This window comes from Ruditapes philippinarum, unplaced genomic scaffold (genome assembly GCF_026571515.1).
Source record: "Ruditapes philippinarum isolate M1 unplaced genomic scaffold, ASM2657151v2 ctg15734_1_1_1_1, whole genome shotgun sequence".
Classification (NCBI taxonomy): Eukaryota; Metazoa; Mollusca; class Bivalvia; order Venerida; family Veneridae; genus Ruditapes; species Ruditapes philippinarum.
The window spans coordinates 833-20,505 of NW_026856128.1; the positions used below are offsets into that span (position 1 = coordinate 833).

Genomic DNA, 19,673 nt, shown 5'->3' on the forward strand with positions numbered 1-19,673 from the left:
TTCAGATAAAAATATGAAGATGTGTATATGGACCATTTAGTCATCATTTATTGAGGGATTGTAACACAAATGGTCATTATCAAGACTATGGCTGTGATACATATAATTTAGGTCAATATATACAAGGTCAAGGTCAATAAAGATGATGAAATATCCAGATTTTGTAAATAGAATTTAATCAAAGGGAAACAACAAAGTTATTACTTTGTTCATAAATGACTTACACAATTACTCCCCTTGATCTATTTTCACTTTTAATTCTAAAAATAGAATTTAATCAAAGGGCATGAAATAATCCTCTTTCTTGGACTTGAGTATGTTCTAAAGAATGTAACATTTATTTACACATGTTTTCATCATTGGTCAAGATTCTTAACTGTGATAACTATGGTGTTCTGTAGACTTGGTATTTGTTCATAAAAGATCATACAGTAATTACCTTATCAAATGTAAATACTTTCTCATAGAAATTTAATTATATTTTAATTTTCAAGTAAATATCAGTTCGGCTCATTCAAAGATTAAGAATTGTAATGAAATGTATTTCCCTAGAATAAAATCTTAAATCAGAATTTTTTAGTTATTAAATTACATGTACTTTTTATACGCCCGTTTAAAAAAAGATAAAAGTATGAAGATGTGTATAGGGACGATTTAATCATCATTTGTTGAGGGATTGTAACACAAATGATCATTATCAAGACTACCGATGTGACACATGTACTTTAGGTCAATATATGCAAGGTCAAGGTCACTAAAGATGGTGAAATATCCAGATTTTGTCTGGAGCATATCTCCTACATGTATGGAAGAATTTTTATAATACTTTATGGAAATGTTCACCACCATGATATGTATTGCTCCATGCATGATCCAGGTCTCCAGGTCAAAGGTCAAGGTCACACTTAGAGCTCATTGAAAAACGCTTGTCCGGAGCAAAACTTCTACATTCATAGGGGGTTTTCAATATAACTTGGCACAAATGTTCACCATTGTGAGGCTGAGTGTCGCATGCAAAATTCAGATCCCTGCGACCAAAGTCAAGGTTACACATAGAGGTCAAAGTTCAGATAAAAATTTGAAGATGGTTATAGGGACCATTTAGTCATCATTTATTGATGGATTGTAGCACAAATGGTAACTATCATGACTACAGGTGTTACACATTTAATTTAGGTTAATATTTGCAAGGTCAAGGTCACTGGAGATGATTAAATATCCAGATGTTGTCCGGAGCATATTTTCTACATGCATGGAGGAATTTTAATGTTACTTTTATAGAATTGTTCACCACCATGAGACGTAGTGCCCTGCACATAAACCAAGTCTCTAGGTCAAAGGTGAAGGTCACAGTTAGAGCTCATAGAAAAACACTTGTCTGGAGCAAAACTTCTACATGCATAGAGGGATTTCAATATAATTTGGCACAAATGTTCATCATTGTGAGGCTGAGTGCCGTGCATAAAATTCAGGTCCCTGCGACCAAGGTCAAGGTCACACATTCTGTGCATATCTTCCCTATTGATTTGTTTTAAGGTTCATTTAACAACACAGTGCCAAGAATAAAAACTTGCTTGCTAGATAACACTTATCCATAATGCCCCCATCTCCATCTAAAGCTTTTTCGTAAACGGGCGTATTTTGTGACTATGGCACCCTTGTTTAGATATATGTATTTCTGTTGATTTTAGTGGAATATGCAGTACCAGTGATAAACTTGATGACCTAATCAACCTGTTTATAGAACCCATGGCTATCTCATATTTAGAAATTTTCCAGAAAGCTTCACAGAGCATGAGAGAGTTTTATGGACTCCGAGACTTTTACAGGTAAGTTGCTACAATAATTAGGTAGTTAAACATATCTCTTTTCACATCATCTCAGTAGTGTTCTGGTTTAAGTTAAATGTTTTTGCTTTAATAGTATACATGGTGTGTTATATACATGTAAATCATGCTGGTAACTAGTATAAATGTTGAAGTTATGTAAAAGTCACCATCTCATTGATCTGTAACATGAATTTCCTTTTTACAATTTCACAGTCATTATTTCTATTTGAGCTATTGTGAAATAAAATGGCCCTAAGGTACAGGATTCATATGTCCAGTCTTTGCTTTAAGCATTGTAAATTCAAATTAAGAAGGAATGTTGTCTGCAGAAGAGAAAAAAATATGGTTTAAAAAAAAAAGGCATCAAATCTCACTAATCATACAGTGTAGCCAGAGAGTGATATCAGTGGATTATTGGTTATTGATTATTGATTTTATTGCTTCAGAATATATCAGATATAATTTCATGCTAAGAGTTTTCTTCTTGTTATCAGTTTAGTGAAGATGGTGTATGGGTTTGTGGAGAAGTCTAAAAGGAAACCAACATGGCACGAGCTGTTACATGCTATCAAGAGGAACTTTGGTGGACTGGATCAAGTTAATCCAGTAGAAAGCTTTAAGAAGAATTTAACCTCTTTTGTCACTTTTGACCAAAAGGTAAACAAATTGTTTGGTATTATACATAATATTTTGATGATCAAAAATTTATTAGAATTCTGATGACCTTTCAAAATGACATATGATGTTAAAATATATGTTGATATATTCATATGTAATACTGATGTTATTCATATGTACTACTGGTATATTAAATGTTAATTTTGCCTACAGCCAAAGCGCACTGATCCCGACTGTACCCCTCTGGTCTTAGCAAGCCTTACTCTTTTGATACAAACAAAATGAAAGGTAAAAGGATATAATTTTTTTTTTATATTTTTTTTGCTCCCCGAAAATTTTTGGGGGAGCATATAGTCGTCGGGTTGTCCGTCCTCCGTCAGCAGTCTGCCCGCACTACCCAAATAGGATTAGGGCCATTAACTTAAAACAGAAAAAAGAGAAAAAGTTCATTCCGAACAATAGAGTAAGGGGCCATTGGCCTCTATTCAAACAAAAGAAAATAACAAAAAGAAATGGCCCCTTTTTCCATTCGGCCGGACAAATTCGTGTCCGGCCCATACTTTGTTATTGAAGTCGGATTTTAAAAACTATATCACAGAAATGATACCATATTTAGACGAGTGTCACGCGCAAATTTGGGCGCTTACCTTGAAGGTCAAGTTCAAACAGCATGACCTTGCAGCAAAATCGTGTCCATCCATACCTTCATTATTTGAAAGTCGGATTTTTAAAAATATTTCACAGAAATGATCAACCATATTGAGACGATGTGTCAGCGCGCAACATTTGGGTCGCTACCTTGAAGGTCAAGGTCACAGCATGACCTTGCAGCAAAATCGTGTCCGGTCCATACCTTCATTATTTGAAGTCGGATTTTAAAACTATATCACAGAAATGATCACCATATTGTGACAAACGTGTCGCCCGCAACATTTGGGTCGCTACCTTGAAGGTCAAGGTCACAGCATGACCTTGCAGCAAAATCGTGTCCGGTCCATACCTTCATTATTTAAAGTCGGATTTTAAAAATATTTCACAGAAATGATCACCATATTGAGACGATGTGTCGCGCGCAACATTTGGGTTGTCTACCTTGAAGGTCAAGGTCACAGCATGACTTGCAGCGAAATCTCGTGTCGGTCCATAACTTCATTATTTTTGAAGTCGGATTTTAAAAATATTTCACAGAAATGATCACCATATTGAGACGATGTGTCACGCGCAACATTTGGGTCGCTACCTTGAAGGTCAAGGTCACAGCATGACCTTGCAGCAAAATCGTGTCCGGCCATTACTTTGTTATTTGAAGTCAGATTTTAAAACTATTTTACAGAAATGATCACCATATTGAGACGATGTGTCGCGCGCAACATTTGGGTTGCTACCTTGAAGGTCAAGGTCACAGCATGACCTTGCAGCAAAAGTGTGTCTGGTCCATAACTTCATTATTTTGAAGTCGGATTTTAAAAATAATTTCACAGAAATGATCACAATATTGAGACGAATGTGTCGCGCGCGAAACATTTGGGTCACTACCTTGAAGGTCAAGGTCACAGCATGACCTTGCAGCAAAATCGTGTCCGGCCCATTACTTTGTTATTTGAAGTCAGATTTTAAAATATTTCACAGAAATGATCACCATATTAAGACGATGTCTCGCGCGCAACATTGGGTTGCTATCTTGTAGGTCAAGGTCACAGCATGACCTTGCAGCAAAAGTGTGTCCGGTCCATTACTGTGTTATTTGAAGTTAGATTTTAAAAATATTTCACAGAAATGATCACCATATTGAGACGATGTGTCGCGTGCAACATCTGGGTTGCTTCCTTGAAGGTCAAGGTCACAGCATGACCTTGCAGCAAAATCGTGTCCGGTCCATAACTTCGTTATTTGAAGTCGGATTTTAAAAATATTTCACAGAAATGATCACCATGTTGAGACGATATGTCAGGCGCAACATTTGGGTAGCTACCTTGAAGGTCAAGGTCACAGCATGACCTTGCAGCAAAATCGTGTCCGGCCCATTACTTTGTTATTTGAAGTCGGATTTTAAAACTTTTTCACAGAAATGATCACCATATTGAGACGATGTGTCGCGCGCAACATTTGGGTCGCTACCTTGAAGGTCAAGGTCACAGCATGACCTTGCAGCAAAATCGTGTCTGGTCCATAACTTTGTTAGTTGAAGTCGGATTTTAAAAATATTTAGTTTAAACATATTTTATTCCTTTCAATTTTTACAATATGTACACTGCAAATATATAGAAAGAAAAATATATAAATACATTTTGAAAGAAAAAGGGTTGGACCACAAGTTCAAATAACATTAGTAAATCGGTCCGTCCCTAAAGGATATTTAAAAATATTTCACAGAAATGATCACCATATTGAGACGCAGGGTCTGGAACATTTGGGTCTCCACCTTGAAGGTCAAGGTCACAGCATTACCTTGCAGCAAAAAGCGTGTCCGGCCCATAACTTTGTTACTGGAAGTCAGATTTAACAACTATTTCACAGAGATGATGACCATATTGAATCGACATGCCGCATGCAACATTTGGGTCCCTACCTTGAAGGTCAAGGTCATGTCATGACCTTGCAGCAAAATTATGTCCGGCGCATTACTTCGTTATTTGAAGTCGGATTTTACAACTATTTCACAAAAATGATCACAATATTGAGACAATGTGTTGTGCACAATATTTGGGTTGTTTTTACACTTTGAACTTTGTCTGTGGCATAACTCTGACACAACAAGAGGTATACCTTCCTGTGTCCAAAACCTAATCGGGGAGCATCAACCGGCATCAACCGGCTCTTGTTTTATATTTTTGATTGGGGTTGTTGGGAGAGGTTAAGGTGTTAAATAGAATTAGACCTGGCAGCAGTAGTTGTAACAGATTTCTTTTTGGATAGTTTACCTTTAACTGAATTATTTTGAAAAAAAAAAAGATTTTGTTCATTTTAAAGTTGTTTTGAATTATTCTGTATATGTAATTTTATTGAAGTTGTCTTTGTAAAAATATTTTCCCTTTGTGGCTGACGGATTGCCTTTCAGAATTGCAGCCACTGTTTATCCCTGGGTGAAAGTAAGAAGCAACTTAATGGGTTCAAATTTCTGGAGTCTATGCATCTCTTATTTCAAATCGGTGAGGTGGTTTTGAACCCTGATGTTGCTTTAAGTTTGTAACACCTTAATTTAGCCAAAATGGTTTTCCTGTTTGGCACTATAAGACCTAAATTGTGTTGGTGTACCGTAAAACCAACCAAACAAACAGTGTAATTTATTTTGATATATATACCTTATAAATCATTGTGAATATTTCATATTTATACAGTGAGAGTAGATACCTGCTACTGTTAACAGAGAATTATGGTACATTAACAATCATACAACAACAGATTCTGTCTAGGAGAGGTGATATCAGACCGATTACCATATTTGGTAGTAGCTTTAGAAGTGACCAGGAATATACACAGGTCAGAATACTGTTTTAAAGATTTGTTTTATTTTATGTTTTATATCAGTCATGTGTAATTTAAAGTTGATTGATGCTTCAATCAAGAGTTTGCTGCTCAACAATCTGGATATCATGTGTATTAAAGTTTTTCTACCTTAATATAAAGAATTTTTCACAAAATGTTTCTTCTGATAACATTATACAGATTTCACTCAAAATTTATTTTGGCTGAAATTAAATATAAAGAGAAATATTTAATAAGCTACTTCAAATTCTTTTTCCTCTCATACCTTATAATGTAACTGAGAAACATATAAAACTATAAATATGATCATAGGACACAGATTTTATGGACACAGGTGCCCCCCCCTTACATTTCAGTGTTTTGTCAGTCTACAGATGGACCTGAACAGACAGACGAGGAAAACTTTATATCCCCCCACCCCCTACATATGTAGTAGGGCGAAAATAATACTTAATTCAGTTTTAGATAAGACCTGAATCATCTGTTTGTAACTCTTTGATTCATAAATTTGGATTGATATTTTTTGTTTTATTTGTATATAGGTATGTCGAAACATCAATAAGATCAAAGTGTGTATGGAGACAGGGAAAACTGTGATATTACTGAACTCAGAAAATCTCTATGAGAGTTTATATGACGCCCTCAATCAATATTATGTATATTTTGGCGGAGAGAGATACGTTGATCTTGGACTAGGAACACATAGAGTCAAATGTCCAGTACACAAAAATTTCAGGTAATATAAGAATAAGGTAAGTTCATATTGATTTTGGTTATAACAGTTCAAATTTTGTGAACTAATGCTGTGATAGCTGAGTGATTTGATATAATGAGTTTTCACTGCAGGCAGAAGGTCATTAGTTTGATCCCCAGCTCTGTCATCTCTAAGAGCATAATACAAAAAAGTCTTTGTAGTGTCCTTGCTTGTTGTTTCATTATCAAATGGATACACTGCAACCCCATTATAACAAGGTTCTAATATACATGTAACATGCTCATCGCAAAATTACCGCATTACTTCACCCATCGCCAATACATAATTAACACTAATAATTTAAGTGACTGTTCAATGAATATCAACATTTTTTTTTCAACAATTTCATAATGTAAACATATATTATTTTGCCAAATATAACAAATCATACTTTAAAGAAAGAAAAAAAACTTACCAAATAATTATTATTATTGGGCGATTGTAATGAGACTCTTATGATATCAATAGCATGGTAAATGTAACTTAATTAAACTAAATTCTTGTATGTTAGACTGATAGTGGTAGCAGAGAAGCAGACAGTATACAAGAAGTTTCCTATACCACTAATCAATCGTCTAGAGAAACATTTCCTCACCATCAACACAATGTTGTCACCAGAACAACAACAAGTTGTAGATAAGTTGGAGAACTGGGCAAAGGAGTTTGTAAAACAGAGAAATGTTGGTTATGCACATAGGTAAGTAAAGTGGAAGTTAAAGATGTATTAATTAAACAAACATATACAGTAGTAATTATGATTATTTCATTATACAAATGTATATCAGAATCAGAATTTTGAAAGAATTTTGGCCCTTTTTGAACTTAGAAAATTCTACATTACACTGAGAATAGTGGAGCACACTATCCTACTGACAGCTCTTGTTTTAAGCTAAACTTCTGACATTCTGCTAGGTGATAATTTAAACTCATCTCAACTATTATATGTGTGTTGTTAATTCCTGGAGCATGTGAGATTCTTGGTCATAAAAATAGAATCTGATAAACATACTTTGACAAACTTATAAACACTGGTATAATTTTTAGCTGGACCATTCGATAAGAATAAGTAGAGCTATCCTAGTCACCAAAGCTTCGGCAGCGGCGTAATCACTTACATTAAAGTTTGCGTACCACCTCAAATATTTTCAAAGTCCATTGACATATGGCTTTGAAACTTTAAACAGCATCATGCCCCAAACCTGTAGACAGGAGGAGGTAACACTCAAGCATTTTGACTGAAGAAGCCCCTTTTTATGATAAAGATTCGGTACCACCTCAAATATTTTCATATTCCAATGAAATCTGGCTTTGAAACAAGGTGAAATTTTATACACTTCTGTATTCTTTGAGAGCATAATAGTCCTTTTTTTGAACTTAAAAATTAACATTATCAAGGCTCTTTTATTACCAAGCACTAAGAGTAGTCAAGAGTGCTGTCCTACTGACAGCTCTTGTTTTATTTACAGAGGTAAAACAACAGCCACAAAAGTAGGTGATGTTTTTATTGGTTACCATGACGATACATGTTCAGCCATTGTTCTAGATGTTTGGAACAAACATACAGAGATAGAGAATGAGACAGACAGGGATACACAGGTACAATAAGATGATGTCTTTTAATTACTTTAATAACTAATTATGTTTCTAGTCAAATCTAGCACTATGGTCAAACAGTCTAATCATGATCATTTCACAACACATATACATGTATAAAGAATCTAGCAAAAATAGCCATTGATGGTTAAAAGAAATTATAAATTAAATACATGTAGATGTTTCTTATATAAATGTAATTTATTTGAATAAATATAAAAATCTTACAGTTTTAGTAGCTTTTGAAGAGACTTGAAGACATGTGTATCTTTGTTGTGTTTTTTTAGCTCACCTGTCACAAAGTGACAGGGTGAGCTTTTGTGATCACTTTTTGTCCGTCGTCGGTCCGTCCGTCGTCGGTCCGTCCGTCCGTAAACTTTTACTTTAAATGACATCTCCTCATAAACCACTAAGCAAATTTCATCCAAACTTCACAGGAATGTTCCTTTGGTGGTCACCTTTAAAAATTGTTCAAAGAATTTAATTCCATGCAGAACTCTGGTTGCCATGGCAACCAAAAAATCTTTAGATATCTTCTTTTAAAAACCCCTAAGAGCTAGAGCTTAGATATTTGGCATGACACATCTTCTAGTGAGTGTCTACCAAGTTTGTTCAAATAAAAGCCCTGGGGTCAAAATTGGCCCCGCCCCAGGGGGTCATTGATTTTCCCTATATGCATATAGTAAAAACTTAAAATATCTTCTTTTAAAGAACCCAAATAGCTAGACCTTAGATATTTAGCATGAAACATCTTCTAATGAGTGTCTACCAAGTTTATTCAAATAAAAGCCCTGGGGTCAAAATTGGCCCCGCCCCAGGGGGTCATTGATTTTCCCTATATGCATATAATAAAAACTTAAAAAAATCTTTAAAAAAGAACTCAAAGAGCTAGAGCTAAGATATTAAGCATGAAACATGTTCTTATGGGTGTCTATTAAGTTTGTTCAAATAAAAGCCCTGGGGTCAAAATTGGCCCCGCCCCAGGGGGTCATTGATTTTCCCTAGATGCATATAGTAAAAACTTAAAAAATCTTCTTTTAAAGAACCCAAAGAGCTAGAGCTTAGATATTTAGCATGAAACATCTTCTAATGAGTGTCTACCAAGTTTGTTCAAATAAAAGCCCTGGGGTCAAAATTGGCCCCGCCCCAGGGGGGCATTGATTTTCCCTATATGCATATAGTAAAAACTTTAAAAAATCTTTAAAAAAGAACTCAAAGAGCTAGAGCTAAGATATTTAGCATGAAACATGTTCTAATGGGTGTCTTACAAGTTTGTTCAAATAAAAGCCCTGGGGTCAAAATTGGCCCCGACCCAGGGGGTCATTGATTTTCTCTATATGCATATAGTAAAAACTTAAAAAATCTTCTTTCAAAGAACCCAAAGAGCTAGAGCTTAGATGTTTAGCATGAAACATCTTCTAATGAGTGTCTACCAAGTTTGTTCAAATAAAAGCCCTGGGGGTCATTAATTTTCCTTATATGTGTATAGCAAAAACTTAAAAAATCTTCTTTGAAAAAAACCCAAATAGCTAGACTTTAGATATTAAGCATGAAACATCTTCTAGTGAGTGTCTACAAAGTTTGTTCAAATAAAAGCCCTAGGGTCAAAATTGGCCCCTTCCCAGGGGTGTCATTGTTTTTAACTATATGTGTATAGTAAAAATTTAAAAAATCTTCTTTTAAAAAACCCAATGAGCTAGAGCTTAGATGTTTAAGATGTAACATCTTCTTATGGGTGTCTACCAAGTTTGTTCAAATGAAAGCCCTTGGGTTAAAATTGGCCCTGCCGGGAGGGGGAAAAGCAGGAGAGAGATCATTTTTTTTCATTATATGTGTGTCGTAAAAACTTAACATCATGAAACATCTTCTAATGGGTGTCTTTCAAGTTTGTTCAAATAAAAGCCCTGGGGTTTAAACTGGCCCCGCTCCAGGGGCCTATATACAGGTGAGCGACCTCAGAGGCATCATGGCCCTCTTTCATGGCCCTCTTGTTTTGTTTTGTGTTTGAAAAATATCAACTTATTAAAGGTAAACTTTGATGTAAAATAGATTTATCTTAAAATATGTGTTATGTAACAAATTGAAGGTTTTACAAGAATCTAAGGCAGTGTTGCTGTGGTGTGCTACACCTGAATCCCTGATCAGACTGGAACACAGTAGCTTGACAAACAGGGAGAAAGAGTTGTTGAAAGGATGGTACTTTAACAAACAATCACATGACAACCTTCTACAATATCTGAATGTCAAAATAGTTAAACAGGAATGCAGGCAATTATTTTCACAGGTAAGTAAAAGTCCCATTTGTTTAAGTACAGTTTATAGTGGCTGATTTGTGCCATTCGTGTTTTCCCCTTGGACCCCGCAAAGCGAAAAGTCGAAAAATTAACAAGTTAAAATGGCGGGGGCGCGCAGCAAAAACATGCTTATTAGCGAGGGCGCGGAGCGAAGTTTAATAAATAAAACTTCGCCGTGCAGGGCGAGATTTAAGAAATAAAACGGCGGGGGCACGGAGCAAAAACACGTTTATTAGCGCCCTCGCTAATTAGCGTGGTTTTGCTCGGAGTTCCCCGCCATTTTAACCTGTGAATTGTCGATTATCCGCTTGGCTAATAAGCGAGGGCCCGCGTCAAAGTTTTTATTGATTTATCTTCGCCCCGCACCCCCGCTTATTATCGTGTTTTCGTCCCGGGACCCTGCCGTTTTATTTCTTAAATCTCGGTCCGCGCCCCCATCGCTAATTAGCATGTTTTCGCTGCCCACCCCCGCCATTTAACATGTTAATTATTGACTTTTCACTTGGCGGGGTTGCGAGACGAAAAAATGCTAATTAGCGGGGGCGCGGGGCGAAGTTTTATTTATTAAACTTCGCCCCGTGACCCTGCTTATTAGCGTGTTTTAGTCCCGAGACCCAGCTGTTTTAATTCTTAAATCCCGCTCTGCGGCCCCGCGGGGCGAAGTTTTATTTATTTAACTTCGCTCCATGCCCTCACTAATTAGCTTGTTTTCGCTGCGCAGCCCCGCCATTTTAACTTGTTAATTTTCCACTTTTCGCTTGGCGGGGTGGGGTCATGGGGGAAAACACGAATGGCACAAATCAGCCACCATAACAGTTAAACCTAACTGATATAGTGTTTTGTATGGAAGAAAAAATACTGCATGACCACTATGTTTTTTTCACACAACAAGAATGTAATATGCTATATATGCCATTATTCAAACACTTTAACACACAGGTTTGCTCATTATTCAGAGGAAAAATCACACTCATTTCAAAGGCTTAATGTGCCTTAAATGAATTGAGTATATCATTTCTATTTATAATTTGAATAGTTTAATCTATGGCCTTCCCTAAATAATCCTTTATAATACAGTTAATTGGTCTTTATGATTTGAATGATAACCTATGAGTTGTCTTGGTGAAGTAAAAATGAGTATCACTTCAATAAAGTACATACAAAGATAATACATATATGTTATTACTCATTTAACATTAATTACAAGCTAAAGTCAATGTTATAATTGATTTCACAGATAACAACCCATTCCAAACTGATGGCAGGTGTTCACAAAGGAGAAATTAGTAAAGCCACTGGAATAGATGTTGACAAAATACTCCTGCTAGAAACTTTGTCATCATTTGATACTGAACAACAGTTCAGTAACAGGATTCTGTAAGTTTAATTGATGAAAATTTAGTTTTCAGTTTCGACAAATTAATAATTAGATTAAGGTACATATACTGGTAGGGTGATGGAACTTCTAGAATCTATTTCTGTCATTATTTATCTTTATTGGACACATGAGAAACTAAGTAAAAACTCGAATTTAACTACTTTTTATGCACATTACAACCTAGATAAATTGGGTGGGACTTAGATAGTTGATTCCCATAATTGATAAAAAGCTTTTAACATTTTCAAATATTTTCTACTGTTATTTTTAGTAACAGATAAATATGGAGGTATTAGAACTTAAGTGGAGTTGGAGTCAGTACGTGAAAGTTAAATTATCAATTTATTTTGACTCTGTGGACAATCTAAAAGACTAATATGTTTGGCTGTTATGAGTTAACATTGTTGTTAAAGGGGTAGTAAATATCATGTATGTGTACGAATATGCAAAAACGTGTTGCACGTGGAGTGTGTTGATAAGCCCATGTGAGATACGATTCTCTAGCACTGCTATTTATAGTTACATTTTTGGATGTTTCTATCCAATTAGTGGGGATTATATCTTCATACTTGTTATGTCTGTTAAAAAATTGAAATATGTTTATAATAATATACAATGTCATGTACCATGGATAGATCATCAAATTTGATGATATTTAAAATCCTTGGATTGGTGTCTTTTATTCACTTGGTCTATTGATCATGGTCTGCACTGTTTGCTATTCAGTCAGTACATATTTTGCAATTTTCCCTAAAAATGATGAATGGATTTGTCTAGATTGAAAACCTGACCAGTCTCTTAAAGATATTTATCATGGTAAATGTAAAACAACTTCATGTCTGTAACATAAATCATATCCCTTTTGATACATTTTGTTACAGATTCAGTAAGCATGTTTTTATTTAAACTCACATTGTAACTAGAAATGACATTTGATATTACAGACAGCACATTCAGGGTACAGGAAAAGACCCAAGTCTTATGGTGATACAGTGTGACTCAGGTGACATGAACGCCAATCTGATTGCGTGTGCTCGCTACTGCGTCATGGATGAATTTGAAAAGATGCGTGAGGAACTAAGAGCTCCCATCCATGTTGTATTTATTGTACAGCTCCCACGAGGGGCCTCATTCACAGGATTTCAGGTATCTTAAGTTACTTTAACAATGCATATAAGAACAATAAAATCCATTGAGTGTGATGTCAATTTATTTCTAATGCAATTTGTTTGTGTTGTTTTCTACTCAGTGAGTATCTTTATGACAGTCATGCATTTGTAGCAACAGATATCATACATGTATCTCTCATAATAATGTTTTTCAGTGTGGACTTTGGCACTCTGCACATATAGATGACCTGTATCCAGAAGATATGAACATGCCTACACTACAAGACATGCAAGGAAAATCTATATCTAAACTCTTCACAGATTATGTTAAAGAACCTTCTGCAATGGAAATTGATGAGGATGTTCCTAGAGAAATGTATGATGTTGTTAACATAATAGTTGATATCAAATGTTTTCCCTATTTTATAAAAATGTTTAGATTTTGATATAGAACACTCGATTTCTTGTCCATGTTCTTGTTATTAATCCTGCAACCTCCACTTAACAAGATAAATGATTAAATTGCACCATCACTCATTTTGATATCTTTTTCAAGAAATGCTAGTTACTTATACCACTCCTATTTTACAGACCACTCCCACTTTACAGACCACTCCCACTTTATTGATCACTCCTTCTTCATAGACCACTCCTTTCATACTTTACAGACCACTCCTTTCTTACTTAACAAACCACTCATACTTTACAAAACAATCTTATCTCTCCAAGCACTTCTACTTACTAAAGCACTTGTTTAGAAGACCATGCATCAGATTTCACTTAGATCTGTGACTGTTTGAGTACTGTTTATGTAGTAAATTCACTCTCAGATGTAATTTCAGTGCTCAGACAGAAGAAGAAATGGAATGGACTGGTGCAGAAGGTAGAAATGATTCACCAAGACAGGGAATGGATGAAAACATTGTGTACACAAATGACTTGGACTTTGAAAATAGAATGGGAAATGCCCCACTTCAATTAGATGATGTACTTTTAGATTTGAAAAGTGTAGATAAGCATGGAGGTGAAGGTTTTAATAAAGGATATGGTCAACATAGACTGAATGTTAAAGGATTGATATTATCCTGTGTACAGGCAGCATTGTCTATGGTGAAGGATAAGGTAGAAAATACAAATAAAGAAACAGACAGGGTCGGACTGGTTCTGAAATTGCTCCACCAGGAACAAGTTGAAGGTATTGCATTGTATTTGTCTTTTTTATTTTATTTTTAGAAAATATTCATGAAACTATGGCAATAAAAATCTAACTATGGCAATACAAATCTATATTTAACAAATACTGAATAGGATTTTTCTCAAGATGATGAACAGGAGTGATTTAACTATTGCTTTTACTTTTTTATGCAGTATGTATATATCCACTCTAGCACTGGCTGAAATGTACGCAACTCCTGAGTACCTGATATATTTAGCTTTTATTAGTTTCTTTATTAAGAACAGGGTAAAATATATCTTTAATTTTGTTTTATCATAATGTTACTCATTTGCAGGTCAAGCATCTTTCCTACACGGAGTATGTTGTCTCATAGCCAAGCTTCTGAAAGAAAAGGAATCAAAGACACATGTTGCCCACATGGCACAGCATTGGCTGATAAATGAAGCTGCATCTTCTGAAAACATCAACAAAGCTGGAACATTTAGGTATGTAGTTCTAGACTAGATATAGTGACCAGAAAATGATAATTTTCTTTATTTCTTTATTGATCTGTTACCATAAAGCAAAGTTGCAAAGCTGAAAAACATTTTACAGAAGTGTTTGAAAGTTTGGTGGTTCCTATCACGGTTATTGGGGACCTTATTTGGGAGGAATGCTAAATAGGTGTGCTATATGAGAGTTACAGTATTGGTGCAATCACTGAAATTTTTAATACCAAATACAGATTCTTTTGTATACTTACATTGAATCTAAACCTGTAAACTTTGCTTGACATATGTACTTTTGATTGAGTTTTGAAATATTGTCTAGTGAACAACATACTGTATATATTTAATTTCATGAATAATTTTAATTACCAGCTTTATCATTATAAAGTTGTCTAGATGTCTTATTAATTATTGGCTTATATACATGAAATAGTCATATTTAAAGAAAAATAAAATTGACTGCTTTTATATGAAAACTAAATGAAATATTTGTGTTGCAGGCGATCATGTATACAGACTTTGGAGACAAAAGTAGCACCAATCTTAGCTGGAATTATAGCTTATTTGGATACCAATGATAACATGAAAATTTTACAAGAAGAACATTTCAAGTGGAAACAAGAACTATGGCTCACTTACTTGAACACTGTGGATGCCATCAATCTACAGGTATATGTCTTTCTCTCAAACATTTACCTTATTTGATGACACATTAATATTATCAGTTTTGTTGGTTGCTTAAATGATACATGGGAGATAGCTTAGACAAGACAGACTATTTACATACTGAGGGTATCAGGCAATTATAAGAAAATTTGTCAATGGTATTTTTATACATGTATACTATAGAAAAATAAATAATTTAAATTTGTGAACATTTTGTCAGTATTATGAGACATTTTATATTCTGTGAGACTTACATTAGTTTATGTTATAAGTATACAGAAAAATTCTGTTATTAAAAGTAATTATATATTCATATAACATTAATTAATGTCAAAATCTTACTGTTAAAGTAGATTTGTACTCTTGTTTTCAGTTCACAGATTTGCAGTCTCCAAAAAGACAGAGTGACCTACCAGAGGTTGTTGTCATGACAACAGGATGTGAAGGTCAAATGTTCAGTGCAAGAATGCCATTTTCCTGGCTGCTTATAAACCAGATTAATGAAATCTTGAAATTACATCATCCAGTGGCAGAGTCACATGACCATGAAGGTAAAACAGTCATGATTTTTTCACTTACATTTTGAAGAGAGCTGTTCTTACAGAATAAGTAAAATTTGATTATGTGATTATTACTATAATGTTTCCTCTATTTCATCTATTGATTAGGAAATTTCATTTTTTATTTTTCAAATGTTTGTAAATGTTTAAGCTCTACCAATTTTTTCATGCTATCTGTAAAAGTTGAAGCTGTATAGGGTTGTATAAGACTTATTTTCTAGACATATCTTTCTACATTTTATATCAGAGTGATTTGTCCAATCATAATGATAAACATGTATGTTGTCTTTGTGATTAATGTGTGAAGACATTGTTTCTTCATTGGCACTTCATATTCAACTTAACTTATGCAAGATATGAATGTATGTCAAAAGACAGGGATATTCTTAAGGTGTAAATGCATCTTTATACTGTATTAAATGGACATATGATTAGGTAGTGTCATTTGAACTTACAACTAGATATTTCTCTGTATGTGAAATTTTTATAAGACTGCAAATTTGGTAGTATCACATATTTTTGAATATGAAACATTAGCTCTAGATTCTTAACTGTTGTTCAGGAATTCCATGCTTCAGAAATTATGCGGAAAAAAAACCCTCAATTTTATGGGCTTTCAACCATTTGTTCCTATGTGACTAACTGGTTAGTGGTGTTTCTGAAGTGGGTATAATATCATATGAAGAATCAAGACCTTTAAGTCATCAAGATCTTTTTATTGTAGAAGTAGATGAAGTCTGCTCAAAAACAGAATCTTCAGTGAAGGTATTGAGTGAGCATGCACTGGGTAAAGTATTGAGTTGTATAACAGAGGAACATGATGTAGCAGAAGCTGTACAAGAATATATCTATGACTTTGTCCAGACCATGTATAAAGCTGCATCAGTACATGAACAACAGGTAAATTATTAGCAGTTTGCTTTTACTATTGTATTTTGTTTAAGTTGATTAGAATAGCATATTTGTGTTTGTATATAATGCATTGTGAGACATCTTAACTCCTCTTTGTAAAATAAAACCTGAAAGTTGATATATGACCTTCATATTGTCTGTTTGACAAGAAACAAAAGAAAAATCAACTGAAAGACATATACGAGGGATGATCAAAAATAAACCGGACTTTGACTGCCAATTAAAGAATTTTCAACCGATCACTTATTGTTATATATCAAACTTTATCAGAAAACAATACCTATTAACTGATGCTATACCTAATCGGATAACGCAAATAGCTTGTACATAACAGCGAATTTAAAAACCATGGTAACGCACACCCGGCGCAGTGCGTTAATTTGCGCTGGCATCAGGCACTTTATGATGCGTATATTTTACAATATGGCACATTTAGATTTCAAAATACGCAAAAACGTCATGAAACATATCGTTGACGTTGTCAGAAAAAAATGACTACATTTAAGCCATATCTATATTTGCAATCACAATTCAAACGTCACTTGTTAAAGAAATACTCGCGTTAAAACTATGTCGTCGGAACGTCTCGAAAATCGATCAATAAGAAAAGTTTGTCAAAATTAATGCGAGAAACTGTTTTAAACGTAGAAAAAGATAATGATTATAAAGGGAAAAGTCCCTGGAAGCCACAGCATAGTTTTTGATTAGCACAAACGATTAAGAAAGTTTAATATAGAAATGGAAAACAAGTAAGGGAGAAGCAAAAAGAAGAAATTTTCAAGGACGTTGGTGACGTCAATCGCCGAGACGTTGAAACATGGCAGCCGACTGACTGCGGACATTGTCAACGATGTTCGACAGTAGCTACGGGACGGTGCAGTCAACTATTACTAAGAATTTTAAAATGATAATTGTTAATGCATTAATTACATATATTATATTCTTGGTTTACAATTGTATAAATTATTTTATTATTTTACGTAATAGTCTAAATATGGAGAAATTGTGTCAACAATTTAACAGTCACGCTTTAAAATCGGTTATGCGTTTAATTTTTTCTAAAATAATGGCAATTTTTTTGTAAGTTTGATTATCCTTTTATTTTCTCGTATGTATGATACATTATCATTCAGCAACATTACATAAAAATAAGATCTAGTGTAGTTTATTGCATGTGCGATTTGTCCAGCAATGAAGTTACAGAAGGAAATAATGGTGTTTTGCGTCATTTCAGGAGCTCTTTATCATCACCCATTCTATTACAATACAATATGATACCCACTTGTACAGAATTATATATAGGCAGTGGATCCGCCACCATCAACAACATACGGAACACGTATTGGGCTACTTCATTAATGAGTAAAAAGCGCTTCGTTAAAGACAATACGCTTTTGACGTCGTTAACGTCAATTTAATGTTATACCGTGCGCCGCGTTGCTTTACATGTACATGCCAATAACAGCATAACTTTTTTATTTTTTGATATTTCTTGTTGGTAATTTTTGTATCATTTAGGGAATGGATTTCGATTAATGTTTCGTGTATTTTTATGTAAATGCATTTGCCAGGATAAGAATCATCTACAAAGTCCGGTTAATTTTTGATCATCCCTCGTACACATGTAAAATGAAAGACATTTACAGATACAGTGTATAAACAATAGAAGACATATTTTTATCAATCAATTTTGTACAGTAGGCCGGTTCAGCTTCTGCAACCATATTGATGAGACTTTGCCTCCAGTATAGATCTGTGTAGATCTGTGCTGTTTTTGATATACATAACATTGATGATGGACAATTTCCTTTGGTACTCTTTCTCTCTGCTTATGGAAGCCAATTTTATGATGCCATTGTGTTTCATCATTCTGTTAGGAATTCCTTTACAGCTGGTGAAATGGAGCAATCCATAGTAAATATCTTGCTCAACATATGGCTTAAACACAAAACATAACAGTCAAATTGAGACTAGCTGTGGTATTACTTAGACATAAGAAATAATATGTAACATTTATGTCTTTTAAACAGTTGGTATGTCAGACAGTATTCTATATGACCACTCAAATGGCAATGGCAAACAACACAACAGAGAACTCCCTGCTACATAGTTTAGTGACTGTGCATATTGCCTACCAGAAACTTGCACCTAGACTGACCTACTTCAGGGCTATGAACAGTGTATGGCCAGAATGTAGTTCCACTATTGTAGACTTGAAAGCCAAAAACCCTGATCATTTTATGTTCAAGGAACAAGAATTTGTAAGTTGTACAATAACACCATAGATTATAAATGTTGTTATATATTCCATTAGTTTCTTAGATAAATATCATAAAGCTGTGATTCATGTGCAATAGTGTATATGTAATAGAAAGAGCATCAAAACATGAGGCTATCTGATTTGTAAGAGGGGGCGAGTATTAATCAGATTGCCGAGTGTTTTGATGTTCTTTCTCTTTTGTATCATAGTCAAACATAAAATCACGCTCCCTGTTGTCACAATATGAAACCCCAGAAAAAAGGAACCAATGAACGAGCATCTGAAAATGACATTTCTATCGCTTTTCCTTTCTCTTCCGTCACAATAAGTAAACCCCAGCAAATATTAGCCAATCAATAGGCATGCTCTGGAGTGCGGGTAACTAATACCTGCACTCCAGTTAACGCACTGTGCATGTATATGTATACGATTTAACTCTGACACTTTTCAAAGAAAGGGCCCAAAATAAGATCTGTAAAGAAAATTGTAAAAACTTTGAAAATTCCCCCCTTTAAAATAAAAATTTTCAATATGATTTTTTCAATAGGG

General features: G+C 34.5%; 1 protein-coding gene across 1 annotated transcript; it reads left to right on the top strand.

Moving 5' to 3' along the window:
* Window positions 1-2,718: 2,718 nt before the first annotated feature.
* Window positions 2,719-19,125, top strand: LOC132745489 (E3 ubiquitin-protein ligase rnf213-alpha-like; the record flags this gene model as incomplete). Its single annotated transcript, XM_060734438.1, is given in 15 exon segments — window positions 2,719-2,734; window positions 5,784-5,927; window positions 6,476-6,669; window positions 7,199-7,384; window positions 8,154-8,283; window positions 10,367-10,564; window positions 11,812-11,951; window positions 12,897-13,098; window positions 13,277-13,437; window positions 13,904-14,256; window positions 14,573-14,723; window positions 15,227-15,395; window positions 15,766-15,943; window positions 16,677-16,852; window positions 18,895-19,125. Coding segments are annotated over 15 exon segments (2,619 nt in total), but the record flags the coding sequence as incomplete, so codon positions are not given.
* Window positions 19,126-19,673: the final 548 nt, after the last annotated feature.